The 27,400-nt window shown below is 53.2% G+C and overlaps 8 protein-coding genes across 8 annotated transcripts; 2 read left to right on the forward strand and 6 right to left on the reverse strand.

The window, feature by feature from the left end:
* Positions 1 to 1,327: 1,327 nt before the first annotated feature.
* Positions 1,328 to 4,198, reverse strand: J4E85_008588 (uncharacterized protein; the record flags this gene model as incomplete). The annotated part of the gene is made up of 5 exons (XM_051472812.1): positions 1,328 to 1,532; positions 1,581 to 1,689; positions 1,736 to 3,962; positions 4,042 to 4,100; positions 4,159 to 4,198. The coding sequence occupies 5 exons, from the start codon at positions 4,196 to 4,198 to the stop codon at positions 1,328 to 1,330; spliced, it is 2,640 nt and encodes an 879-aa protein (XP_051323633.1).
* Positions 4,199 to 5,571: 1,373 nt separating this feature from the next.
* On the reverse strand, positions 5,572 to 7,440 carry J4E85_008589 (uncharacterized protein; the record flags this gene model as incomplete). The annotated part of the gene is made up of 1 exon (XM_051472813.1): positions 5,572 to 7,440. One exon carries the CDS (start codon positions 7,438 to 7,440, stop codon positions 5,572 to 5,574), a length of 1,869 nt encoding a protein of 622 aa, XP_051323634.1.
* Positions 7,441 to 7,902: 462 nt separating this feature from the next.
* On the reverse strand, positions 7,903 to 8,915 carry J4E85_008590 (uncharacterized protein; the record flags this gene model as incomplete). Its single annotated transcript, XM_051472814.1, has 3 exons — positions 7,903 to 8,273; positions 8,333 to 8,795; positions 8,847 to 8,915. 3 exons carry the CDS (start codon positions 8,913 to 8,915, stop codon positions 7,903 to 7,905), a joined length of 903 nt encoding a protein of 300 aa, XP_051323635.1.
* A 2,492-nt stretch (positions 8,916 to 11,407) lies between these two features.
* Positions 11,408 to 13,930, forward strand: J4E85_008591 (uncharacterized protein; the record flags this gene model as incomplete). The annotated part of the gene is made up of 1 exon (XM_051472815.1): positions 11,408 to 13,930. One exon carries the CDS (start codon positions 11,408 to 11,410, stop codon positions 13,928 to 13,930), a length of 2,523 nt encoding a protein of 840 aa, XP_051323636.1.
* A 1,886-nt stretch (positions 13,931 to 15,816) lies between these two features.
* On the forward strand, positions 15,817 to 16,299 carry J4E85_008592 (uncharacterized protein; the record flags this gene model as incomplete). Its single annotated transcript, XM_051472816.1, is given in 2 exon segments — positions 15,817 to 16,066; positions 16,082 to 16,299. The coding sequence occupies 2 exon segments, from the start codon at positions 15,817 to 15,819 to the stop codon at positions 16,297 to 16,299; spliced, it is 468 nt and encodes a 155-aa protein (XP_051323637.1).
* Positions 16,300 to 16,488: 189 nt separating this feature from the next.
* On the reverse strand, positions 16,489 to 18,074 carry J4E85_008593 (uncharacterized protein; the record flags this gene model as incomplete). Its single annotated transcript, XM_051472817.1, has 2 exons — positions 16,489 to 16,730; positions 16,880 to 18,074. 2 exons carry the CDS (start codon positions 18,072 to 18,074, stop codon positions 16,489 to 16,491), a joined length of 1,437 nt encoding a protein of 478 aa, XP_051323638.1.
* A 1,917-nt stretch (positions 18,075 to 19,991) lies between these two features.
* On the reverse strand, positions 19,992 to 22,499 carry J4E85_008594 (uncharacterized protein; the record flags this gene model as incomplete). The annotated part of the gene is made up of 4 exons (XM_051472818.1): positions 19,992 to 21,065; positions 21,116 to 22,233; positions 22,258 to 22,440; positions 22,472 to 22,499. 4 exons carry the CDS (start codon positions 22,497 to 22,499, stop codon positions 19,992 to 19,994), a joined length of 2,403 nt encoding a protein of 800 aa, XP_051323639.1.
* Positions 22,500 to 24,508: 2,009 nt separating this feature from the next.
* On the reverse strand, positions 24,509 to 27,285 carry J4E85_008595 (uncharacterized protein; the record flags this gene model as incomplete). Its single annotated transcript, XM_051472819.1, has 5 exons — positions 24,509 to 25,273; positions 25,366 to 25,601; positions 25,652 to 25,769; positions 25,826 to 27,086; positions 27,143 to 27,285. The coding sequence occupies 5 exons, from the start codon at positions 27,283 to 27,285 to the stop codon at positions 24,509 to 24,511; spliced, it is 2,523 nt and encodes an 840-aa protein (XP_051323640.1).
* Positions 27,286 to 27,400: the final 115 nt, after the last annotated feature.

Raw genomic sequence — 27,400 nt, forward strand, 5'->3', positions numbered from 1 at the left:
GGCGTCATGGCTGTCCGCATCGAAACCTCGAGGCTTGTTGGTTTGGCCTTCGGGTTGTCCAGCCGCCCGAGCTGACTGTCAGCTGTTGTATGTTGTTTTAGCATTTGAACCATGAATTTTGCCAGTAGTCTCGAACCATGTGTTAGTTAGTGAGAGAGATGGATGTATGAGTGTGTGCGTAGATGCGCGGTAGCGGCTTGCGAGCTGTTTTGTCTGTATTTATGCAGAAGTATGTGTTAGCTTAGTAGTGATAGTAAGCGACGGTGAGATGATAGAGATAGGGAAGGGAAGATACGTTGCGTTGGGATGAAGGGCTCTTCACATGATGGGTCTTCACTCTTCACACTTGTTCGTGACACCGTCATCTTATCGACATCACGACAGAACAACACATATCACCACATCATCAACACTCCATCACAGCAAACACACCAGCATCAAGTCTACGCAGTAATCATTACAACTATAAACCACCAGCAAATATACCCATTCCACAGAAACAAACCACTTCAAACATCAAAGTAGTCAAAGTGGTATAAACGCCTAGTTCCAATGTTATGATTGGGAAGTTGAAGCCCCGAAGGCCCCGAAGGTGGAAAAGGAAGAAGTGAGTGTACAAAAAAGGGGTGGATGGGAATGAATCTATTATTCTCCTTGGCAAGAAGAAAAGCTATAACAGCTTTTGCTTTGCCTTACAAGACTTTTGGTGCTACATGATTGGGTTGGAGAGGGTGCTGTGCGATTCGGGTTCGACGGGGGGATGCGCATTGGTGCTGGGGTCGGGAGTCGCGGGGTCGGGGTGCTGGATACGTTTCGTGTCGACTTTAGGCATATTCGGGATGACCGCAGCCACCTGGAGTCTTTTCCGCGGGTGGACGATAGGTTGAGACACCATTAACCAGTTCCCAATACCCAAATGCTGCAGCGAGACGACCGTTTTGCGGCGAGGCGACTCCGCCTCCTCCGAATTGGGACGCATGCGACGACGCTGCTCTATCAAGGATTTCCGGGTAAGTGCGAGGGACGTAGACCGATGACTCCGGGGGAGCGAAGTCCCGTGCGCGACGACATTCTTCGAACGGATGGGCTCCGTACTGTGCTTCGAGGTGCTGGGATACGCGAGGGGGAGCTAGAACCTATGTTTTAGCCACATGCTAGACGGTACCTCCAGAGAGGTTATCCAACATCTTGGCCAACACAAGGTTCAAGCAGTGCTGGGGGGAGGGAAGGGGTATCAAGGCAATCAGGCCATTACGCCTTGGTTGCCGCCTGAGAAGGGGAAGTCAGTGGGCTGGAGTATATATATAAGGTGGGGATGTCGATTTCACTAGAGAGGAGCGGGGCGGAGGTAGGGGTTGTAGCCGAGCGACGTACCGACTTGACGCTTGATCTGTTCACGTGCCCATCGAGCAGTGTCTCGGGTTCGACCACTGAAGTCTTGGTTGGCGCGTGTCTCCCTCGCCATTGCGGTGAGGAACTCGTGACGGAAGTACTCCCGGAAGTCACCAGCTGGGAACGCATCCGCGAGGTCACTAGATAATGTTAGTGAGATGTATTGAAAAAGGGACGCCTGTACATACCCGATAACACCACACGATGATCGGAGGAGAGCCTCGGTGCGGTTGCTGTCTGCTTGGATAGTGCGGAGAAGGTCGAAGATGGAGTCAAGGTATGGGACGATAAGTTGAGCTGGAACTGTTAGTGTGTGATCAACGTCTTGGATTACAAAACTCACTCTTGTTGCTGCTCTTCATGGCAACGATACATCCGTCCCATGCATCCATGATACCCTCACGAAGGGAGGTGATGTAGTCAATCATCTCGTAGTTACCCTCGGTGGTCAATGTGACTTGTCCAGCTTGTTGAAGTACTTGGGCAACAACAGTCAGGTAAGTCTCGAATGCACCGTGGATGGCGTGGGCGATATCACCGAAGCATTGCAGGATAGCTGGCTTGAGCTGGTTGCCAAGTTGAGGGCTGCGGAGGTTGTGGAGAAGCGAGTTCATGAACGCATCGCAGAATGGCTGGACGTTCTCGCCCAAAGATCGGGTGATGTCAGAAACCAGACCAATGGCCATGGAGCAGAGCGCGGGCTCTTCCTGGTTGTTAAGAGCATTGTATAGGAATGGCGAGAAAGCCTCCATGTACTTCTGGAAGTCCTCCTCGAGAGCCGTCGCGATCGAACCAATGGCGGCAAAGACAGTGTCTGGAACACTAGACTTGGGAGGCAGAGATGAAAGCAGACTCAGCAGCGCCTGCATGATACGGTCGGCCTGGGGCCTGATGTCGCTCTCCATGCGCTGGATGATGGCCATGATGACACTGGCCAAGCTGGTCTGCATCTCTTCGAGAGTCAGCTTGTCCTCGACGTTAACGACCTGCGATTGAAGTGCCATGGACTTCTCGAGACGCTCCAGAATGACGTTGGCGAGCTCATTGACCAGAGGAACGCTGTCACCGGCGGCGTTGTTAACGAAGGAGTTGAGTACTTCGTACGCGGCTGTGCGGAGAGTGTTGTCGGCATCAGCGCGCTCGGTGACTTGCAAGAGGCTCTGCACGCTCTGGGCGAAGTGGGGCGACAATGGGTTGGTTGTGCAACCGGGCTCTCCAGCGAACCTGTCGGCCAAGTTCATCAGCGACCAACAGCACGATGCGGCCATCTTAGGGTTGCTGGCGAGACCGTTGAAGAGAGCTCCAATTAGGGGAGGCAGGTGCTGCTGTGCGTCGAGTGCGCTGGGAACAGCCTCGCAGATGCGGCCCAAGGCGTATGCGGCGGAGTCCTTGACGTGGATATTCTGGTCGTCCATCATTCCGATCAAAGTAGGCAGAGCTTGCTTGACAATTGGGTCTAGCACACTCTCCTCGGGACCCTCCATGATGGCACCGAAGGCGGAGACGGACGCATCACGGTAGTGCCAGTCTTCTGAGCGGATATACTTCTCGATGAAAGCAAGAACTGGAGGCATAACACCGCTACCGACACACTGTGCCCAGAGCTGCAAACATTGGTATGCGGCGCGGGAAGTGTTGTACTCGTTGTCGTCGGCATCCTCGTCTTGCTTTGCAAGAAGCTCGAGAAGCACTGGGACGACCTCTTGTGTGGCAACTCGGGCAAAGTTGAAGTATTCGCGGAGCTCGGTGGAGCCCTCGGCTTGAGCCTGGGAGTTGTCGTCCTCGATGGCGATTTCCTCCTCGCAGACGGTGCACCAGAACTCGACAGCCAGCTTGGCGACATCCTCTTCCTCGCTCTTCATGCCCTGGATGGTAAGACCGAATAGCGCCTTCTCCATGTAGAAGCGCATCTTGTCGTAGTACAGACCCATGATGCGGTTGAGACATCCGTACGAACCCTGCTGAATGCGGCTATCGTCCGCTTGTGTGGCTTCGCAGATGACCTGCATGATGTAGTTGCGCTCGCCCTCATTGTCGAAGTTGGAGCGGACGAACTCGATCGAGTCGCTGAGCGCGTTGATGGCGGCTACACGGACGTCGTTGTTGGCCTCCTCCTTGCGGGCACCCTGGACGACAGCCGTAAGGATGGCGTTGGAGTGCTGTGCTAGCGCGTCCCTCAACTCTACGTCGTCTGTGTCACACACGAAACCGATTGTGGTAAGCGAAGATTGCTTTTGGGCGTCGCTGCCTTGACCGACACTCTCGACGAGCGAGGTCATGAGCTCCGGCCATTGATTGCGGGGTATCTCGATAGCAGCCACGGAGGCGATGAACTGTGCGGCGGCGGAGCCTACATTCTTGTTGGGTGTGGCCAGAGTCCGCAGGGCCATGTCCTTGACCTGCTGCTTGATCTGGGTGTCGAGGTTGAGCCATCGTTCTTGGACCTGACGTAACCGGGCATACTCGCGAGCGGTGAAGGCGTTCTTCAGGGCCAGGGCGGCGGCCTGTCGGATCTGGGGCGCGGCTTGTTCATTTGCGAGTTCGCCGCCGAGGACGGTGAGGTATTGAGGCTGGTGGTAGACGTGTTAGTGGATATGTTCTGGCTATGTCTCGGGGGGCATGCAGCCTTCTGGCTGCGGGGAGACTTACAAAGTTGTTGTCGGCAGCCTGGATGAGCTGTTGCTCGGCGTTGTTACGGATGCTAGCGTCTGCAGGAGGGTCAGTCGAGCTTCTAGAAAAGTGCGGGTCTCAGCAAAGGCAGCATACCGGCGGAGTAGGTCCCCTCCAACACCTGGTTGATATCCATAACTGCTGAAGGGTGCTTCAAAGATTCAGGCGGGGTATCTGGCGGTGGGAAGAATTAAAGGGCCGCGGTGGCGGGAGAAGCAGAAGGTGGTGCGGCAGGAAGGCAGGTCGTGGTGAGGTTGCGGAGGGCGTCCGTCGTAGGGAGGGAATTTGAAGCGAAAGAAGGTCGAGCGTAGACAGGCCTAGTTCACGTGTTGTTTTCCTCCTAAAGGGTCTGCCCCACTAACAGTGCGGACTTTGGTGCAAGGAGACGGGCGTAAGGGCAGCCAGTCAAAGAGCAGCAAGCAACAGGCAAACACGGCGTTTGACAGTGAGACGGCGTCGTGAGGGCGAGGGTGAGGTGAGAAATTTATTCTTCCGCTGCTTCAGGCACCGTCGATGGGTTCGTTGGAGGAAGGAGCGGCGCCCGCCTGGCAACGGCGCATTGGCTCGCTTGCGCATCGTGCTTTCCCCCCCAGATTGAGCTCGCCCTCCCGCATGCAGCCCTGTGAGAGCCATGACACTGAACGAGGGTCCTACCGTCCTGCACAGACACTGCATAGAGTTATGACATCCAGCCTAGTCGTTGTGCACCTTGAGTTCTTCATACTGTTACATCGCGTCGCCGTGGTTCTGTCTGGAAGCCAAGCCAAGCGTCTACCTGCAGCCCGTCAATCACCTCGAGGCTATTGGACGATACACGCGCATTATGACGAATCGCATCGATGCAAAACTCTAGTCCGCGAACATCATTATCTTGGAGGTTCCCAGTCATCGGCAGCCTACATCGTGTATGGCTTTAAATAGTCGGTAGCGACGGCAGCCTACAGCTGAACCTACATCTGGACGCCTAGAGAAGATCACGGGCACGACTCTTTACTTGGGAATAGGCTCATGGACGAGTTCGTGCCAAGATTCATATGCTCACATGTCCGACTGTTCATCTTTCGAGGAGGCAGATTTGCTCTTACCAGTCCTATCTGGCGGATGCCCTTTAGTGCTACTGGAAGAGGGTTTAACTAGGCTTGAACTATGTCCCCTGACCAGTACCGTATGTCTACAATCTGCGAGGAAGAAAAATACACTGCATCGCGTCCCACACTACGACGGTAGACACAATGTCTACTTTTAGCACATGATGGATCTGACTATAGACAAGCTCCTTCACACGAGGATCAAGCCCGTACTAACCTCAATATCTCGTGGGAAAAAGGTAGCCTGCACACTCACATATTGAAGTCAGACAAGCTGGAATAGACGCAGTAGTAGTAGTACGAGGATCATTATGGTAGTCCTATATACAATGCATCCAACGCACCCACTATGTGTCAATAAACATCTTAATGCACTGCAGTCTCACCAACAGAAACGAACCCCTTCTCCTAAAGCAGTAGATCACATCCTCCCACTAGCCCTTGGATCGTTCGCCTCCTGCCTCCTCCAATCCCTCATCTCCTTCGTCCCCAGACTCCCCAAACCCCCCTCGCCCCTCCTCTCCCAACCCCCCAACCTAACAACCAAGCCCGTCGCATTATCCGCCCCCTCACTCCCCGTACTCGTCTCGGTCGCAAAAGCCACGACATCCCTCGCCGCCTGCTCCGGCGTCTTGGCCTCTTTAACAATGTCCACAATCTCCTGGTCTGACAAATGACCCGACACACCATCTGAACACAAGATAAGGAAGGAGTATTCCGCGGGCGAGAGTTCTATACGGCGGATTTCGGGTTCTGCGCTTACGCCCACCCGTTTGTGTGCCATGTCGCCGAAAGAACGGGTGTTTGCGAGACCGGACATGCGTTCTTCGCCGAAGGAGTCGGTGACGAAGGAAGCGGCGAAGCGGCGGAGGCGGGTTGCTTCTTCGGGGAGGGAGGGGTGGTGGTTCGATGTTAGGGGTACGGCGAGGCCGGTGGCTGTGTTGCAGAGAAGTATCCTAGTATCGCCGACATGAGCGGTTATGAGGGAAGATGGCGAGGAAGGATGCCAGAAGGGTGAGGGCGTGGGCGTCGAGATGAGGGCTACGCTACATGTGCTGCCGCCTTTGAAGCGATTCGTGCCGCCGATGTTTGTGCTGGTTTGGCGTGATGGCTGCCCGAGGATATCGTCGTCGTTTAGAGCTTTGTCTGCGCGGACGGGGTCTTCTTCCTTTTTGCCGACTTGGGCGGCGACGAAGTCGTAGTCGGCTTTTAGGAAGGCGTATTCGAGGACGGTCTCGATTCCGATGCCTTCTTTGACGTCTTCGGGTATTGTTGGATTGCTGGTGTGGCGCTTCTCAATGACTTCTTTCTCAGCAGGATGGCCGCGTCCGCCTGCGGACATGGAGAAGTACTCGGGCTTGAAGCGTCTGAAGTATCCGCCTACGAGCTCCTTCCATTGCTTGACTAGCTGCTGCTCGAGCTCTTCAGCTTTCCGTACGCTGTCTGACTGTCGCACTGGGGCAACGCCTTCGATTGGACCGTCCATGGATTTGGAGCCGGCGGTTGGCAGCTGGTCTTTGCTTCCAGGCTGTGGCGGCTTCATAGCTGTTGTGCCCGGTGGCGTATGCGTTTCTATAGCATTCAGGCTCTCCTTGTCCCTCTGCCTTCGGTCGCCAGAAGAAGCCTCGCCCTTGGCCTTTGGGTTGCCAGACTGGGTCTCGGTTCTTTCCCGTGCGAGGCTGCTCGTGAGCTCAAACTGCTTGGTCGCCTTCTCCAGGTAGTCGTGCAGCTGCTCCCTCAGGAAGCCGGAGCACTCAGCGCCGCCATGGCCATCGAAGACGCCAAAGTAGAAAACCTGTGGATCTCCACTCGCGCCTACGTCGGGTGTGACCTCGGTGTCCGCGCTCTGTCCCTTTCTGCTCAGAGAGATGGGGCGCCGCCGTGCAAAAGCGGGGAGGTCAATGGTGCCCGCCTGGAACGCATCTTCGTTGTATGGCCGCGACCCCCGCGACAAGGAGACGCCGAAATGGTGTTTCGCGCTCTTCAATGGTATGCGGACGACGGTCATCTCGCGCGACGTGCCCACGACGGCAGCCGGCGACCGCCCCGACTTGTCCGCATTGTACGGCGTGCTCTTGTCGCGCGGGAGCTTGTGGTGCAGCGCAGGCTGGGTGACTCGCGAGTCAGGATGCAGCGACGTCGAGGGTATGTGGGTTATGAAGTATTCGTGGAAGCAGCGTCGCTGGCGGGGGTGGTGGTAGGTCGGGGGCAGCCTGGGGGCGCGGGCGCAGATACAGGCGACTCGGTGTCCTATCGTGCCTCTTCGGGCGTGGAGGTTCGGTTTCCACATGTCGTCTCTTGCTGCGAAGGACGCATGGCGCGGTTAGGTGGGTAGTTATGTCATGGTTGGTGACCTTGGGATAACCAATTCCAAGCTCCAAACTCGCCATGTTCCGCTGTTCCTGGGGCCGCACTCCCGCCTTTGCCTTTTTCGGCACGTCATCCGTTAGCCCTGCTCCACCACTCCATCAGCGCGCCGAGGTAGTGATGAGCGCCGCGACATTCATCAATAGTCGAGAGGCATTTGTTGAGCCATACGCCCTTGTCTGGTCAGCTGACAAGAGATCGATTGCAGGTTGGGATACCACATTGAATCGACGATAGTCCAAGACGACAACACATCTGGGGCCGAGGAGGTAGGCTGGTCTTAATCATAAAGTAATAATTTGAATTACTGACAGCACATTGAGTCCTCCTGGGTCTTCTGTGAAACTTTTATAATCTTCTATACGTGTAATCGCAGTTCAATGCATTATATCATATTATCGTGCCTCGTTGGTGGTGCACCTGGGGCTGGACTCATCCTCCCCTTCACTACAATCATCCTTTGCACATCCGCCGTGGCAACGATCGTCGGACTCCACGGATCTAGATCCTCGCTGACTCTGTATACGCTGTGCTTCTTGTTGTTCTTCATCTCCTGCGCGACCATGTCTTGGCTCCTCAACGCAATGGAGTCGTCGGGCTGTAGGGACCCTTTGCGTGAGTTGGAGTAAGAAGACGCCTTTGACCGAACATCCGAAGCGATTTTGCGGAAGAGCGGGCGAAGGATGGCGATTGAGGCGGCGATTATGCCTGTGCCCGGCTCGGCGGTCGCCCATATTGTTGCTTTGACGGCATCGACTAGACAGTTGTTAGTACATGCTCGAATGGTGACATGCAGATGAAGAAGAAAGACGCACTATGTAAACCTGGTCCATTGTAGCCCAGTCCCTTCAGGTAGACCATCCTGAGGATCGAGCTCACACTGCCCACTGCACCCAACGCCATAACCATGCTAACGCTGATCTTACTCCTTCGATCGAGGTCACTATCCAGTAGGACGGAGATCGGTATCAATACGAACGTCCAGTCAGCGATTACGTTGATGATGCCGTAGAGATACCCGGAGGTGAGAACAAGAACAGATGGTAAGCAGTTGGGCGATGACGGTGATCGCAGGTTGTCGGCGAGGCGTGTTGGGTCGCCGCAATGGAAAATGATGATCAGGACGTAGTAGAGGCCGTATGTTGCGCTGATAACGAGAACGACGTGGAATAGATGTCTTTGCCATCTTTTTGTAAGGACCCTCAGGAAGAAGAGACCTAGCGAGACTTTGAGGAAGCTCGTCGTGAGGACGTAAAAGACTTCGGAAAGTTGAATAAACTACGGTTTGATTAGTATTCTGCATGATGACCAAGCTGGAGGCATACTCACAATTAAAGTTACGTGGATGTCCTCTTCGCCGAAGAGTTTTCGGTCCATGCTCCGAAAGGTGATGGCCATTACGAAAGCGCAATAGCAAGTAAACAGTAAAAGTGAGGCCACCATAGCAGCGTCGTCCCAACCTGGAGATCTCGTGATGCGATACCGCACCCATAACCGCAAACCGACTGTAACATAGCTCAAGATGATAAGTGTTATTATACCATAGAAGGTGATTCGACCCAGGAGCACCAGCTCCATAAGCTTTTCGCTTGCCATAGTTTAGAAGGAAATTAACATTGATGTAAAGATATAAGGTCCGGAATCGGAAAAGGACCAACCACGCACTGGCGGAAGATTAGCAGTCGAGAAGTAGCACGACGGTGAAGGATCCGAGCTGCAGGTAGCGGTAGTCGGGCATTATGAACGCATGGCCTTGACCACGATGACCGCGGTAGGAAACATCCCGGTAGTACGCGTTGCATGCATGTTGAGGGATCGGGTGTGTGGTATGGGTCATGAACTTTGTTATTCTGCAAGCCTTCGCCGATTGGTTACTGACGTAGGTGGTAACCCGAACGGTTTGTGAATGACCTGGATGTCGCAGCTCAAGCACCCCAGATGTTTAGTGTTTAGTAATGTAACCCATGCGGATCAGATCCCGCCACATTGTTCTCGGCAGTCCGAAGATTGTTTGATGCGTGGGAGCCCCTGTTGTCATGGTCATGGTATCTCGAGAGGCTCGTCGATCTTGAAACACTGCTTCCACATCCCGCGGGTGGGCATGAGCACCGAGGTCATGTACGCTGGCTGGGGAAGCTGGCCTCATCGATGACGCTATGAAAGAAAGCCTCGTCGGATTGCGAAGTCGTACGGTATCAGAGTATGGATATGCCTGTGAATACTCGGCCTTGCCGATGGAAGGGCTGCACTACTGAATATGCCAGGAGGTAGTACGGTCCGTAAAGGTCTGGAGTTGACCCATCAGAAACACAAGTTTCGATACAAAGAGCCTCGACGACTCGTTCTCCACATGACAATAAGGAAACGCGCTCGATGTTATAGAAATCTGGAATTATGGTATGATTGACAGCGGAGTGTAGTTTTGACGGTGTATCAATCTGCTCTCCCAGATGCGATAGGTTCGTGTTCTCGAAAGCTTTCATGTTTGACTAAACAGTCCGTGTTTGACGAGGGCGCGTGAGGCGTGTTTCGCGTGGGCCTGGTGCAGAAGGGAACATCCCCAAACGACTCACGTGCAGATGCGGCACGCATGTTTGATCGTCCCAACATTAGGATAGAACCGAACCCGTGGATACCTGAGGCGAACGTCACTCGGTGTTCGTCAGGCCCACAATTGTGGCCACAGGTGTCAAGGCGGGAAGGCCCGTGTGGTTGAAGATGGTCCGGGATCTCGGCGGCACTGATACTCCGACCCTAGCGCCTCGGCAAAAGTTTTCTTCTTTGTCTTCGAGCTGCAGCGCCTCAACTTTTACTTCATATGCGCGGCCAGCATCCAGGGGACAACTTTGAACACTATGATCTTGGATTTCCATGGTTATAATGTGCAAAGTTGTCAAAGGGATGTTCAACACGCATGTGCCTTTAATCTAGGCTCTCAGCGCGCCGCAGCGCGCGACATGGCTCTACAGGCTCTACTTCGCACATGCTCACTTCTAGTGCAGCGCGAGACTAACCCAGCAATTGGTAAGTTCCATCATTCCTACACCCTCCCCTTTCATGATGAAAAAAAGACAAAATTCACAGACCTGTTCGTAAAAATTGTGTCGAAAACTTTGCTTTATATAATCTGATCACCTTCTTTGGCTACCTGCTTCTCTACGTCCATATTAGAGAGCTCATTGGCTAACAAAGAGCAGTTACCGGTTCATGCGATCCACTTTTCCACATTACCAGGCGGTCCGAAGTCTTGTTCAACACCACATCTGCTTGAAGTAAGCCATCGCCACGACGATGAGTGGGGTTGTTCTTCAATTGATAGAGCAACTCGAACAATGCTGGCAATTCACCGCCTGGCCACCCTTTCAAGACCGCTTTGTAGCTCAGCACAATGATGCATACCATAGTATACTCACACTCGACATTCCTTTGTCCAATTCAAATCTGTAACCTCACAAGACTCGATGAAAGAATCTCGTGAGCTCTCATATATATACGATGTGAGCCGTGTTATCTGTGCGTCCCGTACGCCGTGAACCTATCAGATCGCTCAAGCTATGTATCCATCTACCGTTTCACGCATCTCGCCAATCTCTCCGAGGTCACACAAGGATCAACCCACGAACGCATACACCCAATACGACTTACAGTCAGGACTTCCAACGCTTCACGCTCGTCAGCCCGATTCGATAACAGATACTCATCTACGAACAGGTCATGCTCATACTATATCAGGAATCGGTTCCGGCGCTGTGCTTGGTCTACCCAGTACAATCGATCCTTGCCTTCTCGGCGAGTTTGACTTGGCGCAGTTCAATCTCAACGAAGACTGCAACGATGATATGTTCGGTCTAGACTTCGACTGGATACCTAATAATGGCCTTGATGTGCCCATGGATGAGGTGCCTTTGAACGGGGTCGACGCAGGTGCATTCCAACTCGGTGACCCCTCTCAAGAAAACCACACTGGTCAAGGATTTGTATCTGCGCCTGTGCAAGATAAGACCATTGATCAGTTACACCAGTTGGTCAACCAGAATGAGGTTGGACAAGTGTCGACCGATTTGGTTCCCGTAGAGCAGCATGGCTACCAGCCTACTGACCCTACCTATGACTTCTCGCAGGATCTTGGTCTCTGGGATACTAACTTCCAGGTCCCATCTCAGTTCTTAGACACCACTCCCGGCTTCTCCGCGTTTCCGGGTGGCAACGCGTTCATGCAGGACATGTCGCAGTATCCTGTTGCTGCCCAGCCTTCACAGACGTATCCTGACCCATTCACTTCGATATACCCTGTTCAGCCGTACTACCAACCAACACAACAGCCGTATCCGCAACAGCACACTGGATACGTGGCGATGCCTACCGAACAGTATAATGGATCACACCAATTCAACAAGACCTTCCCCTCAAGCTCTCGCCAATCCAGTCGGCCCGCACCACAATTACCCAAACGTAAACGTACGCAGTCTGGCTTCGGATCTGATGATGACGCTTATGTCGCCAAGCAACCTCCCAGGCAGCTTACACATCGAACCCGATCATCAGTAGATACCCGTCACGATTCTAACGTTTCCTGCGCGAGCTCAGTCAGCAAACCGGTCAAAGTAGCTGTCGTGCGAGCTGGGGAAAAGCCAAAGAAGTGTGACGACAAGCCCTGGGTTCGCGTTAACAACACAACTAGGGGCGAGACTACGCGTACCGCTCGTATCAATCAACACGCAGAAGAAGGCCGCAAGTACAAGACCAAGCCTCTTCCTCACGGCAACTGGTCATCATCATCCGGTTTCAAGTTTGAGTACAGTCAAAACAACGGCATGCACGAGTTCAAGAAGCGTACCATGACTGCCCGCGAGATTCATGAGTACATTACCCAGTATCCCGGCGATAATCTGCGCATCTGGATCCAGCCTGTAGCTTCAGACTCCGCCCGCCGCTATGCTTCTGCATCCCACAGCCACTGTCGCTTTGACGCTTGCCCAATGCGTGTGTACACCGGCAAAGGCACAGCTGAAGTCGGCAACTACCGCGTCGCATTCGATGAAAAGCACCGAACCTATGGTACTGGTGTTGTTGATCCATATGACTGCGTGGGCTTTGCTCATCTATACTGTATGGAGCGCTTCCTAGACTTTGCCTACATCTGCCAGGTAGCTAACGTCAAGGTTGATCAGCGTGTAGGCATGGAGAAAGAGCCAAAAGGTCACTTCGCATCCGCGTTCGGCTCGAAACATCATTACGAAGCGGCGTTAGCTAGCAAGTTCATTGAAGCTGCTAGCAAAGGCCGATTAGGTGATACTCACGAGTTCTCTGACTACCCCGTCCATGAACACTACAAGGGCGGTCATCCTAAGCCTCACGAACGTACGCTCATCTACGCGCTCTACGGCATGAACATGAAGCACCGCGCAAAGTCACAGATGAAACAGTTCATCCTTCAACGCAAGATCCGCCCCGGTTCTTTCCCCGTTCACCGCGGTGACATGGAAGTCAAGCTCGTCGACAAGAAGATCGAGAAAATGGATGTCTATATAGACTATAAGCGAGAAGGATCAAAGAAGGAGTTCGACTACTCAGCCTATTACGATATCCTTCATCCGGAGATCAACCAGCGCATCGCTGAAATGGAGAAGAAGCGAGATGAATTCATCAAAGAAGACGAAGCGGGTATCGGTGGTAAGCGCAAAACACCACGTCGGACCATCACTTTCGCAGATTCAGATGATGAAAGACAGACGCCTTCGCGGAAGCGTTCGCGGTCTAAGAAGCAGGAAGCTAACGATAGCGACTCATCTGATGACGAGCGTCCAGCACTCAAACGCACGTCTACGGCACAGTCCACAGGACGTATAACCGCCCTCTCCGACTCCGAGGACTCAGACTCCTTCGAAAAGATTATCAACGGTACCAAACCCCGTCAAGGTTCCCGCGCCGGTCTCCGCAAAAAACAGCGCATCAACTACTCCGAGCCCGCCGACCTCCCTGTCCAATCCGCCGCTCCTCCCCCGTCTAGCGATTTCATGGCCAACTACGCTCCCGCTGTCCCCTTCGACGACCGCAAACAGAGCCTCAGCGCTTTCTTTCCAGCCAACAACGATCCGTCTTGGTCTAATCTAGATCTCGATGAGTTTTCGATCGAGGGCATGGATGATGTGTGTATGGATGAGGAGGCTGTTGATGCGCTTATTGGTAATAATGCGAAGTATCGGAGGCAGAGTTCGACGTTTGAAAGTGGGCCGTGGGCGTCTGGGAGGACTGCGAGTTTTAATGCACAACCTGTGTCTGGGAGTAGGGAGTTTAGGAGGAAGGATCCGCCGAGTTGTGTTGCGGATGTGGAGGAGGGTGAGCAGCAGGTGACGAGGAGGAGTAAGAGGTTGGCTGGTAAGGGTACGCCGGCTTCATCTGTTACTGGATAGATCCGTTACCTGAGTACCCTTGGGTCAGTATGGAGTGATACTGTCTAGAACCTGACCTAAGATTGGTAGTAGCTATTAAAGTAAAGTCTTTGCCTGCGGCTTGTATTACAGAGTAGTAAGTCGCGTGTAGCCTCGTGGCGGCTGCGACAGCCTTGTTCATACGAGACTGATGTGACGATTGGTATCTTGGCTTGCGCCAAGAGACCCTGCCGCTCTCATGTAATCATTGCTGCGTCATCAATTTCTAGCGACGGTTACAACTGTGGCTCGATTCCGGCAGGCAGTTCAGGCAAATGAATGCTAATAAATGACGCTTGTAGACGAAGATGACTAACTTACTAACAACATTACTTGCATATGTGGTGAAACACACTCAGTGCATCCTCGACTTTCTACAGAGCAAGAAGCGACAAAAGCATCAGCTTTGAAGAAGCGGGGAAGTGCTGCAGATTTGGACTCAATATTCGTGGATGAAACAGCACTTCCTGGTCAATATGGCGTCGAAGCACGGAAAGAGCGACCTATTATAACTTCAGTTAGCTAATCGACGATACAATTCAAGCCACACCAGCTGGGACTAACCCGAAGCGATTGTTTTCGTCTCTCCTGCCTCCATCTTGTCAAGTACGCAGAAATCAGAAACCCAATCAGCAAATGACACATACCCACACCCCGTCAGCTACGACGTTCCTTATCATTCAGCTCACCTATATAGTCTGCCAAAGCCCGTTGTAGGCACGGTCGTCTTCGAGAAAGCAATTGTCTTTCCCGCGAAATCGTAGAATCTATCACCTCGATCCTCTATTCATCCAATCGGTCAAGATGACAAGCAGGCAAGGAGACTACGTCAAAAGATACAAAGACAATAACAATGACAACACCGAGTAAGTGCTTCTTGCTACAGTCACGCCGTCGTCAGTTTGATCTGTGGTCGCTAACAACCCTTATAGCAAGTGGCTTGGCCGTGTGGAAGCCAAGTATGATATGAAAGAAGCTGGGAAGGCGACTGATCAAGGTCATCAAACCGCGCAGGATAATCTGGCTTCCGCTGTGAGGCGAGAGATGGGTTGGTCGAAGGAGGAGAGGAAACAGGGTTATCAGAATCCAGAATGAACGAAAGTCGACAATGCTGAGGGGTATCACCCATTGAAACAGTCAGCTTTACGGCAGCAGATAAGGCACTCGTGGTCGTACAATTTCTCGCCGATACAAATGAACAATTCGTATATGGGCTTTTCGATGATGTGATGTTTCATTGGAGGGTTAAAACTATGATGAATAATGTAAACCACTGCGAAGGCCAGACCAGAGACGCGGTCATTGAGGGTATAATTGCTGTACGGCCTTGCGGCTGGCACTCAGCATGCGCGCATGAAGCCACGACTGCCCAAGCGAGTGCCTCGTGTGATGTCATCAGTGATGTTGTATTGAATTACTGCCTTGACTCATGTCATGTGGATCAACGTTAGGCTAGACGTTGTGTAACATCAACAAGGCACGCATTTCGAACTACGGAAGATAGTTTCCTGTTGCTCGAGGCCTCGTATGTAGTCATGATGGCCACCTTGGTGATAGGCATTTCACTACAACGACTAGTTGTAGAAGCGGCGCTGTGGCTCGTACTATTTGTGTACATAATTCGTTAGTACTTATCCAACTATCAAGTCAAAAAATCCGAACAGGCGATTTGTGTGGCACATCGGAATTACGGCACGTTAAGTCTTTGATCGTGGAAGTCTTGACCTTGCTGTGCCACCTGGGCATTAAGAGGAGCTCGTATGAACAAGTCACCCTACCCCACGTCAGCCGAGCATTGGCGCAACTGCCATTACAGCGACAACACTGCGAACCCAACGACTACTTGCGACGCTCTCCCCAAGCACAAAATGGGCGCGAGATCGGATTACACTCAGGGCATCGAAAAATCAGATTCGACTGATGCCAACACCAACGCCAACGTCAACAGAAACCACGTCGACCCAGACGAGACACCACCAATCTACTACGACGCCGAACCATCAGCGCAGCCACCAAGATACCCTGATAAGCAGTCCACTTCTTCTACAGAACCGCAAAAAGGGCCTTTGTCACGACCTACACCCTCAAATGCGCACCGCAGCAGCGGCGCACCCGCAAGTACCATCGCAGCAGTCCTTGGGTCTGAATACACCGATCTAGATGCTCAGCGACGAGCAGACCGTAAGAAGAAAACCCTTCGCGAGCGCTGGAATGATTTCAAAGAGAGGAATTTTGGCGACTATGATCTTACTGAGGACAGGGCTGGAGCGGCGAGTGCGGCTGAGTGGAATGTGCAGGGTGGGAGGCTGAAGGGAGGAATGACGAGTCCGTATCGGAAGAAGGGAAAGTAGATTGGTGGTGGTGGGGGTGTGGTGATGTAGTGATTGTGTTCTTGTGATAATTGAGTTATGGTAGCGGATATGGGAAGAAGATAAGAGGAGAGATGGATATATACAACACTTAGAGCGTGATACTCGTTATTTTCCTTGCCCGTGTCCCTAACACTTCTTCCCTTATCTCTATGCGTCATCTATCTTTCCTTACAATTCCTTCTTCAAGAAGTGCTCAGGCCTGTGATCTGTCTCATAATCCACATGCACATACGCCCTCTCCACATCAGGCAGACTCTCCAACTTGATTTGAAGTTCCTCGGCTACATCATGTGTGGCGCGTAGAGTAGCTTCGGGGTCCATGACGATGTCGACTTCGACGATGAGACGCGGGCCGCTGTGGTAGGCGCGTACGGTGTCGATTTGGAGGATGGTTGGGGAGTGTGTCATCGCTGAGTATATGTTAGTGACCGATTCGGCACACTGGATGGAGGAAGAGGGTGTGGAAGAAGTAGATCAAGGGATAGAAGGAAGGAAGAAGACATCCACCTCCTCAACGCCGCTTTTCCTTTGCCTCTACCAACCAACTGGGAAGACTTACAGATATACGTGATATGCTGCAACATGGCAGTATCAGCCGTAACTCCAATGAGAAGCTGGAACTCTGAGTACGCCGTCCTGGACCAAAGGAAGATAATCAATACGGAAAGTATCATCGCGCCCATGGGATCCAACCACCACTTCAACTTCGATCCACCGACACTGGTCAAGACACCGAATCCGTTGATGAAGAGATCGTTCCTGTGGTCCTCCCACAGAATGCGGACTTGAGAGTATTTGTTCCTCAACGCCCAACAGTACAGGAATAGCGAAAACTTGGTCGCGAACGCTATGCTGACAGCGATAACCGACGGGAGGAAGAAGTCGTTCGTCTCAGGACCGTTGTGTTCGGCGACTGTGCGGATAGATTCCACGATGATGACCACCGACACGGTAATCATCAGCGCGCAGAAAGAGAGATTTCCCGCCGTTTCGATCCTCGCCTTCCCAGAGGGAAACTTCCTCGCATCAACCCTCGCAACAGCGCGATTACACATTATCAACGTGAGGTTGGATAAGGGGTCAAAGAGCGAATCCGCCATAGTCGTAAACAAGCTCAAACTCCTCGAACTAACCGCCGCATAAAGCTGCAACACCGCCAAAATGATATTCGCAGCAAAACTCCCAATAACCGCAATCTTATACTTGAGATGATTTGCCGTATCCTCATCCTTGGCCGCAGCCCTATGCTCCGCCACGGGCTTGAGTAACCTCTCTATATTTTCATTTTGGGCCGAGTAAAACTCCTCGAGCTTTTTCGCTGATGTCGCGGCCTTGTTGAGGGTGATGGGCCCGCAGCCGTCGCGTTTGCGACTCGTGTTGGCGCGGATGAGGGCGAGTTCGCTCTCGGGTTTTATGGCGGAGGAGAGGGAGTAGGGGTCGTTGTCGGGGGTGTAGGAGGGGGGTGATTGCGATTCTAGGTCTGAGCCTTCGGGGTAGTGGCGGACGTGGCGGGCTATGGGGTCGTGGGAGGGTGTTGGGGCATTGGTTTCGACTGCCGTGCTGCTGGCATCATTCTTGCGCGGGGTTGATGCGTCGGCATGGCTGTGGGCGTGTTGCGCGCTGGGGCTGTTGTTGCTGCTGCTGGCGCTGAGGTGCGCGTGGTGGGGACTTGATGTGCGTTCTATGCGGTCCGGGTGGGTGTGGAACGGGTGCGGTTTCATAGATATGGCGCGGTGCAGATCGGGTTCTGACATTGTCGCGGTGGTTCTATCGATTTCGCACGCTGATGTGGGAGGATGCAGATGGACACTGAAGCAATTGCGCGCTCCTTTCACGGATGCCAATGATGGCGGCGGTGAAATAGGTCCGGTGAAGCAAGCCAGCCAAGCGCCATAGTCGCGATCGACCGCTTGTGGCCAAGCTTCCAGCGTACACGTGGGGGAGATGCGCGGCGTGGTGATAGGTGAACTTTGTTTAATCGTCCCGACTCCTTTGTTTGCGAACTTGCCTCTCAATGCCTTGCGGTATCTCGACAGACCATCCCGAGATCCCCTCACAAACCCAACTCCCAGGGCCCATCTATCATCTGTCACCATGCACCCGTACCACGGTACAAAGTACGACTGCCTACCAAGCATGCATCCACAACCTAGCGCGCGGAGTCTATCGCGCCCAGCCCGCACACGCAGCAGCGTTCCAAGACAACATCTCAAGGTGTCTTATCGATAAGACCCGCGCCCATTCCGTCATCGGCGCCCCGCTCACCACCTCGGCTGGCCTGCCACGTTGAACACAACCACGTGCGTCACGTTTCTTACTTGTACACTCAACATCTATGGATGGATCGTGAACCCTGCATATACCTCACCAGCTCACACAGCATATCACCACGACTTGCGCATACTCACCGATGAGCATACAGGTCGGTTAAGCATTTGGTGTTGCTGCCAAGATGGTCAAGAACTGTGTATGCTATGGGCTTGATGGTGAGGTGAAGATTGTGGTGTGTTGCGGTTGTGATGGACTTGGTGAGTCGCGTGATGGAGATTATTGACATATCCTCATGTTCGAGTTTCCATCTCAATCGACCAGCCGTAGCATTGCAGTGAAAGTAGTTGTTCCAAATCACTACTTCGCCCATCACGCACCCTCTTAGCCTAAACACGCCCTCCCACCCCAAAAAGGTGGAGTAAGTCACCTCACCTCGTACAAACCCCCTATATCTCCTCTATTAAGACTCTCACAAATCACCTCAACAACGCTCTCACGCATTCCTTCTCTGCATTCGGCAAACAGCGACGTACGTGTTCAAGTCTATATCTAACTACATCCAACGTGCGTGCATGCGATCAACCTCGCATCTCCACTAGCTATTTAGCCACCACCAGAATCCGGGGTATCATAATGCTCACCCCCTGGTCTATAACAACGAGTGGGAAAACGGGAATGGGAATGTCTAACCACGTATGCGGTACTTGGTGATGGAACGGTGAAGGGGTAAAGAGATGAGTAAGAGAGGTGAGGGGGAGGAGGGATGTATGCGGAAGGGAAGAAAAGATATGGACATGTGAAAATGAGGAAAGAGATAGACACATGCAGCGCTGCCCTCAACACTCTAGCCCAAAGATGGCAGCCAGCCTCACTCTGCTCCAACCCGGTCATATAAAGATCAACGAGATCAACAAACGCAAAGCCGCGGCTTCGGCAGAGCAATTCCAGAAGCCTTTCCCATACACCTACTGCCGATCTCTTTCTAACCCGCCATCCGCGTTAATCATCCTTTCTCCCGGATTCCCGAGACGCGCGCGGAAGCACGGATATACCATGCAAATATACATGAGACGAAGTACAAGGGTGTCTCAGCATCCATGTCGCGTATACTCCGCGTCTACGGGTGCCGGTGCCGGCTGTTGTATATTGCTGGTGCAGCTTGTGCTACGGCTGTAGACAACGTGCAGTCTCCGTATGCGGAAGTCGAGGGGCATCGAGCGAAGATATTCGGGTGGGTATGCGATCGACTAGGCCGCTCTCGCCCGATGTCGCTGGATGGAGTCGTCCTAGGCATTTGCATATCGGATCTGCGTTCCAGTGATGCGCCGAGCCCCCAATGCTGTGCATACTGTGTCTTTTGCGGTAAAGGAGCGTCACGTCAACGCTCCTCAACGTTGCGATTAGTTTCCATGCATCCAACATGCGCCCTGCGCCCCAGAATCCTGCGCCGCGCCACCAAACTCATATTCGTTTCCCAGTCCAAATGGCGTCTCTAGCATGTCCGGTAAGTTTGTATCCCACATCATGTCGTCCCAGAAGTTGTTCAGGATAGTGGGATCGTTGCTGGCGTTGGCCCAGGTAGGTGTTGCGGGGTTGTAGTGGTGACCGAAGGAAGAGGGATGTTGTTGTTGGGTTTGCGGCATCGATGGGTGCTGAGGCGTGTAAGCGGCGGCATGGGTGTTGAGCATGGGAGGTGCGGTCGAAGTACCGGGGATGGCAAAGTGGGTGTGCGTTTGGCTGTGGGGATGAGGTTGTTGTGGGTGGTATTGCTGAGGGTGGGGGATGTGTGGCATAGTTGGCTGGGTTTGGTGTGATAGTGTAGAGACGTTCGTTTTGTACGCTGCGTAGAGGCGAGTGACTGCATCTCCACTTCTTTTCGCTGCGATACTCCAGTCTTTGACTGTTTCGAAGAATGTGAGTGCTGTTTCAATACTGGTCTTCCAATTTTCGACTTCTTCTGGTATGCTGGTGTCGCTGAAGAGGGAGACGAGTGGGACCATGCACGCTTGAAAACAGAACCATACTGCATTCCAGCCTGAGATGAGGTCGGGCATGCATTCTTGACTGATCTCTTCGATGGTCTTGGAGGCAATGAGTCTGCATTTGCCTACTGCGACCTTTTCGTCCGCGCTCAGGGCGACCCATGGGGAACGTCTGAGTGCAGCAGTGAGCAAGATGGGGCGGTGGAGGATGATGCGGATGTTCTGAAACCGCCACTTCATGACCAAGCGCGTTCGTCGGAGAAATTCTGGACACGGCTCATCGGGGTTGGAAAGGATTGATGGTAGCTCTTCGTGCCACTTTACAACCTGCGCGTCGTAGCTGGCTGTCTCTGCAGAGGAAAGGAGTGGCGACTCGACAAGTCGGTCCTGTATCCTCGTAGCGATCTGGCAGAATGCTGAGGCGTGAACTAGAGGAAGGATCTTGAGCTGCTCGATGTACTGGGGGCTATTGGGTGGTGGAATACACTGAGGCTATGGTGACGTCAGTATTGCGCTTTGAAACATGCATCAGTAAGTCTTACAGCGTTCACAGCCGTACCCGGTCTCAAAACTGTGATTGACGGCCCCATTCTTCCCAGCGAAGGCCGTCCTGTTGTAGTTGAAGCCCACGAATCCAGACAGAACAGACTCCACCAGATGCGCCGGCGCATCTCAGGAGATATCGAGTCTTCCTCGCCCGGGGCCATGAACTGTCTACTCGCGTCGCTCCGCTCTGAGTACTCACGATGCAATCCAAGTGCTGTAGCCATGCGAAGCGTCCCACCCATCAGCGAATGCGCTTCATTTGGGCGGTTGAGATAGTGCATGTAGTATCCGCTCATGATAGCCAGAGCCTGGAGGACTTCCAGATTGCCGCTTCCGAACGACTCCAGAGACAGGTGGCGCCGAGATCGATTGAAGTAGACATAGTGAGCTTCGTTGTCTGCAGCTAGAGAGGCAAGCGACCCCAGCGCGAAGACCATGTTGAGTAGTGCAAGCCATGCTGAGTCCTTGCGGTTACCGTATAAGAATGTAGACCAGAACTTGCGCTCATCGATCATAGGACAAAAAGGATGTACGCGGTCGAAGTAGCTCTCGAGCAGTTCTTGGCCATGCTGAGGAGGCGGTAGAGCATCAGGTCTGTTATCTGCTAGCTCCGGTGGCGGTGAACCTGCACGGCTTGGTAGCGCAGTCTCCTGGCTGTTGTGTGCGATTAGTGAACGTGCCTGAGGCGCGCATCGCACGATAACCTTTAGTGCGGCTGTGATTGATGAGATGCCAACGTAAGAAGACAGGCGGTCGACCGACATTGATAGCCCGTTCACATCGTCGGAGATGCCTTGGACACGGAGTTGGTGCTTCCGTGCCTCGTCCCAGTAAGGATCTTCAGGCGGCGCCTGCTCGAGCGCTTCCAAGCTCTCGGCTCCATCAGATCCAGCTTGGGCGTCGGATAAGGCTTGCGAATCGGCCGCCGATGGTGATGTCGTTGGGTGGTTTGCTGAGGATGACAGAGCCAGTTCTAGCAATTCTTCCCGCGGAAGATTAGCGAGCGATTCCAGGTTCTTGACTCCGTACAACTTTGTCAAGATGGTCTTGTACTGTTCGATGTTGTTGGAAAGCTTGTCGACTAGTCTACCAAACTGATTAGCGCCAAATTGTCCTGGCCGTGTTCTAGAATGCTCACTTTCTGCTGGGCACAACTCGCTGTGCAGGCTTCGAATAGCCACATGCCTCAGGGTGCTGATACCATTGGCATTGTCCGCAAGGTTGTGAACCGTCACACCGAATCTTGCGTCTCCTGCATTCGACACATGCGTTGCTGGTGGATATCCGTCGTGAGCCAGGTGGTCGTGATGGTTTTCCCGCGCTGTCGCTGTCTATCCCGGGCGAGCGCATACCCACGGACGACTGGAAGGTATGGAACATGTTGCGATGACCTCGGTGGTACGTCGGCTGGCCACGCACTCGACAACCACGAGCTGAAAGAGAAAGAAGTTCAGACCAGAGTTGTCAGACGACCCTGCAGGACGCTCGATGAAATATGTCGTGACAGGTCAGTCTGGAGGGAGGCGAAAAACCAAGACGATGGTCCAAAGTACAGTGGTACGTCCCAGGACCAATATAACAAGACTCGGAACTAAAACGTCGACGAACCGGGATCTGATATATCAGAGACGCTCGGTAGTGCAGTTTGAGCTGAACGCATACCATCTGCAGCCTGGATAAAAAAACGAGAAAGTGCACAGAGGCAAAAACGTAAACGTAGGTGCGTCTGGCTTCCAGGCATGTGCCGTCATAATCCTGCAGAAAGCTTGTGTGTATGAAGTCGGCGCGCGGAAGCTAGTCGCAAGTCGCAGTAGCAGGGCCGGAGCGACAAAACAGCCTTCCAGAGTGGACTATTCAAGAGGGTATAATCCCCGCATTATAGCCCACAGCACCCTGGTGATGCATGCAGCAGGGCTGACTGGTGGAGTTTGGCAAGATGAGGAGAAAAAAATAAGTGCAGGCGACCGTTGAGACGGGCGGACGGGAAGGGATTGCGTCTTGCCTTGCTTCCAGGGCTTGCGAGGGGGAGGGGAGGGGGTGAGCCAAGCGAGATTGGTGTCGAGAGATGGGAGCGTGCCGCTGCCGACGGCTTCGAAATGCGTTCCAGAAGAGATCGCGCATGTCAGTTGCCTTTCTCGTCCGACAGGACATGAAGCAACCCTTTTTTCCCACCTGGCCGCCTGCGGCAGCACTACTGCACGTCGTTTCAGCGAGTGCGGATCCTTCCCGCCACGATCAAGCAGCGCGTACTCTCGATCGCATGTCCGCGGATGAGAAAGGATGGCGGGTCTACGTTAGAGAACGTGTCTCTGGGGAGCGCGTGGTGGTGCGCTGCGAACCTAAATTCCAGACCCAAACGTCGAACACCATGTTTCGGGTACCACTCACCCGATCTATGAAGGCCGGTCATTACAGGCAAGCCGCGTTACAGGCGTAAGAACGAAGAGGGTCTGCGCGTATTCGCTACCACGGCCTTCTGCCGGCATATTCAGTATCCAAAATAAAAGTCCACATACCAGCGTCCGGGTCGCGATCCTTCCTGGGCCGAGAGCACAGCGCAGTTGCTGCGAACCGGCTTTGCGTGATGCATGCGGCTAGGGTGCATACTGTCTGCACCCTCTACCCCATGCAGCAGTACTCTGACCAGTGCTAAGAGAGCGCTGAAGGAAAGCATCACCGGCTATTTGCAAGGCTGCGTAGGTACTGGCTATGTATGCTCTACCAGTACCACAAACACAAACACACAGAAAGAGAGAGAAGTCGTCCACCACCTTCCCACCAACCCTTCGCTCCTTCCCAGGCCTCTCGACTCGCAAACTGCACCACCATCGCTGCGAACTTTGGGAACCGGCTTTGCGTGACAGCATGCGGCTAGGTTGCATTTGCCTGCACCCCTCTACCCCATGCATGCCGCATCCAACCAATGCGACATCCCGCCAGCAACGCCATTTAATTTACCCTGGAAAGATAGACGCCTTTCATATCCAGGCCTTGGCAGGCCAACATGACGACGGACCTATAGCAGCCTCACATATAGGCCGCCGGTTCAAACTCTATGTATGTACTCGACAATGCGTAGTATTACCGTTGAGTAATCCAGTAATCCAGTAACTCGTAACCTGTGTCGCTCCTTGCCTATAATGTCCGTATTCACAAAGTTTATGTTAGATCGTCAGAGATAATTGTTTACGCAGGGCCGGTGGATGTTGCAAGTAATGATGTGGTGATGAAGGACTTGGAGTGCTGGCGCGTCAGTATGCGCGAAGACATGTTCCTCTAACTACATGTATACTTTGCATTTCCACATACTCCACAGCAGTGTGATGCTGCATCCTTCCCACCTCATCAAGCAACCTCCACATTCCGAATCCACAGTTACGAGCTGATCCCTACTCTTTGCCCAAGTATGTCCACCTCAACGGCTCGTCCTGCTTACCCAGCCCCTTGACCTTAATGACTTGCTCATCGCCAGGAACAACATCTATAGCGCTGTCGTGAACGAGGACGCCTGAGCGCTCCTCAAAGACCAGACCCTTGGTCGGCTTCTGTGCCTTGACTGTGATAGTCTCGCCTTGGGGTACGACTTCCAACCCGCGGTCCTTGAAGTCCAGATACTTAAGCGGCTGCGGCCAATCGACGTCGCGCGACACGATTTCGCCATCGACCCATATACGTACGGCTAGGACATGCGGCTCCTCGTTCCGGTTGTCGATCGTGCCAGCGAGAACGTCGGTCGTTCCGTTCGGTACGAGCCTGATATCCTTCTTGACGATCTTATTCTTAATCTCCTTGCCGCTCTCAACGCTAATATACCGCAACTCAACAGTTGCGACCACTTCTTCTAGCCTCTGACTCGCGACCCAGACTTCATAGTCGCTCGTCTTGGGCACTCTGGCATGCACGACGCTCCAGTCAAAATGCGCCCTTTTGACTGCGACAGCAATCGGGGCAAGTACGCGGCGCATGGCGTAGTAAGCCGGTTTCTTGCGCTGGAAGTAATCGACGATGGACCACGACGTAACTGGCCAGCAGTCGTTGAGCTGCCAGACGAGTGCACCACCACAATGCCTGTTCTGTCCCCACTGGCGCCTCCAGCCCCTGTAGCCGAACATTAGTGCTTCGGCTTGCGACAGCTGTGTAAGGTGGATGAACGACTATTCGCTGTCAGTACCCTATACCGGCTATATTGCGGCCCACTTGGTCTAGTTCCCGACCATGAACCGGGTAACCGTCGGACGGCACATACCTCTAGGTCGGTCTTGGTCCGGAAGTTTTCCACCAGATACGTGGCTATTCGCCGCTCGTGGCCGTCGGCCTTGTTGTGGAAATCAAGCATGTGGCTTTGCGGGTAAAGCTGCGAGGGGTCGGTGCAGTAGTACTTGATCGTGTCGATGTGTGGGAAGGCTTCCATGCCGAATTCGCTGTTAAAGCGTCCACCGAGCGTGTCGAATATCTGGTACTTCTCTTGTGTGCCGTGCCATACTGTATCCATCGTTAGTATACTATATGTGAGGCAATGTGGAGATTGTTACCATTCCACTGATGCATGTCACCCACTGTGGGGTTGGACGTCTTGAGTCCGTCGCCCCATGGTGACCCTGGGTGATATGGCACATGTGGGCTTTCCGCCGCAACGACATCGGGCAGCAGCTACCAAAGTGTACTGTCAGCGTAATAGTATTTACTAGTATGTGATACGCACGTACCTTTTCGTATATGTACCTGGCCGGGAAATCGGTCTTTAGCCAGTTGTCCGGGTTCTTGTCCTCGTAATCGTACGTCAAGCCATACGACTCCTGCACCTGGTAGTCCTCATTGTTCCCCGCATAGATGATGATGGATGGGTGATGTCGCAATCTGGTGACGTTGGCAGTGCACTCTTCCTTGATTGACTGCAAGATGTCCGGAAAGGCGGGATAGTTGCCGCACCCAAACATGAAATCTTGCCACACAAGGACACCGAGTTCGTCGCAGAGCTCGTAGAATATGTCTTCTTCCCAGATGCCGCCGCCCCAGATTCTGATCATTATTTGATAGCCATCGACCATCATCTCCAGCCATTTACGGTATTTCTCCGCGGTCACACGGGGAGTGAATGAATCCGCGGGGATCCAATCCGAACCGCCACAGAACACATCGACGCCATTGACGCGGAAGTAGAAGCTTTTGCCGATTGCATCCGGTTCCTGGATGAGCTCGCCCTTCCGGAATCCTGTTCGCCGTGATGTTTGATGGACGTCTGTTCCATTGGCAAGGACCGTTGCAGTGACAGTGTACAGAGGCTGCTCGCCATAACCGTGCGGGTACCACAACTTGGGACTGCTGACATGGAAATCCACTTTAGCAACGCCGTCGCTTATTTTCGCAGTCTCTCTGAAGACACGTTGATCACCATCGTATACATCAAAGCTGACGCTATCCGCCGAGTCGCCCTCAACAGCCGCGGAAATGGTTCCTTGGACGGATTTGAGGCTATCGTCAAGCTTGTAGTCCACTCTCAGGTCCTTGGCTCTTGCTTGATAGGTCTCCAGTCGCACTTCGCGCCACGGACCGCAAGTGTTCAAGATCGGTCCCCAGTCCCAGCCCCAGTGGTACTGGGCTTTCCTCACAGCAAGCCTGGACATGTCGCCATTGAATCCAATCCACTTGTGATCCGGATACTTCTCCTTGATCTTGATAGCTTCGAGACGTGCAGAAGCGAAGTCGATTTCCAGAGTGTTCTTGCCGTCGGAGCTGAGCTTCTTAGTCACATCAAGTCGATGCGGGACGAACATGTTGTCGCTCTTCAGGATAGTTTCTCCATTGAGCTTGACAGTGGCGAAAGTGTCGAGACCGTCAAATGCGAGTACATGTGCGATGCCTTCCTTCGCCTCCGGTACCTTGGGCAGCTCGACTTTGTAGGTCCAAGTCTTGTCCGCTACCCATTCTGCTTCAAGTTCATTGAAGCCCAGGAAGGGATCTGGGATTCTAGTCTTCGTGTCAGTTCTTCCAAGTTCATGTAGGTTTTGGGATGTTGGACGTACTTGTCATTGTCCATCAGGTCCAGGTGAACATTCGTCGGGACCTTTTTGACTGGCATCCACGCATCCTTAGCGGAATCATCACCTTGCTTGAATGTCCATCCTTCCGACAAGACGTGAACGCTGAGAGCCTGTGCCTTCGCCATGGTTCTTGTTGTTCAAGATGGTGGTAATTGTTCAGTCTTCTGCCGACACGGGAAGTGACTGTCTGGTACTACCAATTGGCGGGGTAGGCACAATTACCTAGGCAGGGACGTCCTT

This window comes from Alternaria conjuncta (assembly GCF_024043145.1).
Source record: "Alternaria conjuncta strain BMP 0040 chromosome Unknown scaffold_13, whole genome shotgun sequence".
In the NCBI taxonomy this organism is placed as follows: domain Eukaryota; kingdom Fungi; phylum Ascomycota; class Dothideomycetes; order Pleosporales; family Pleosporaceae; genus Alternaria; species Alternaria conjuncta.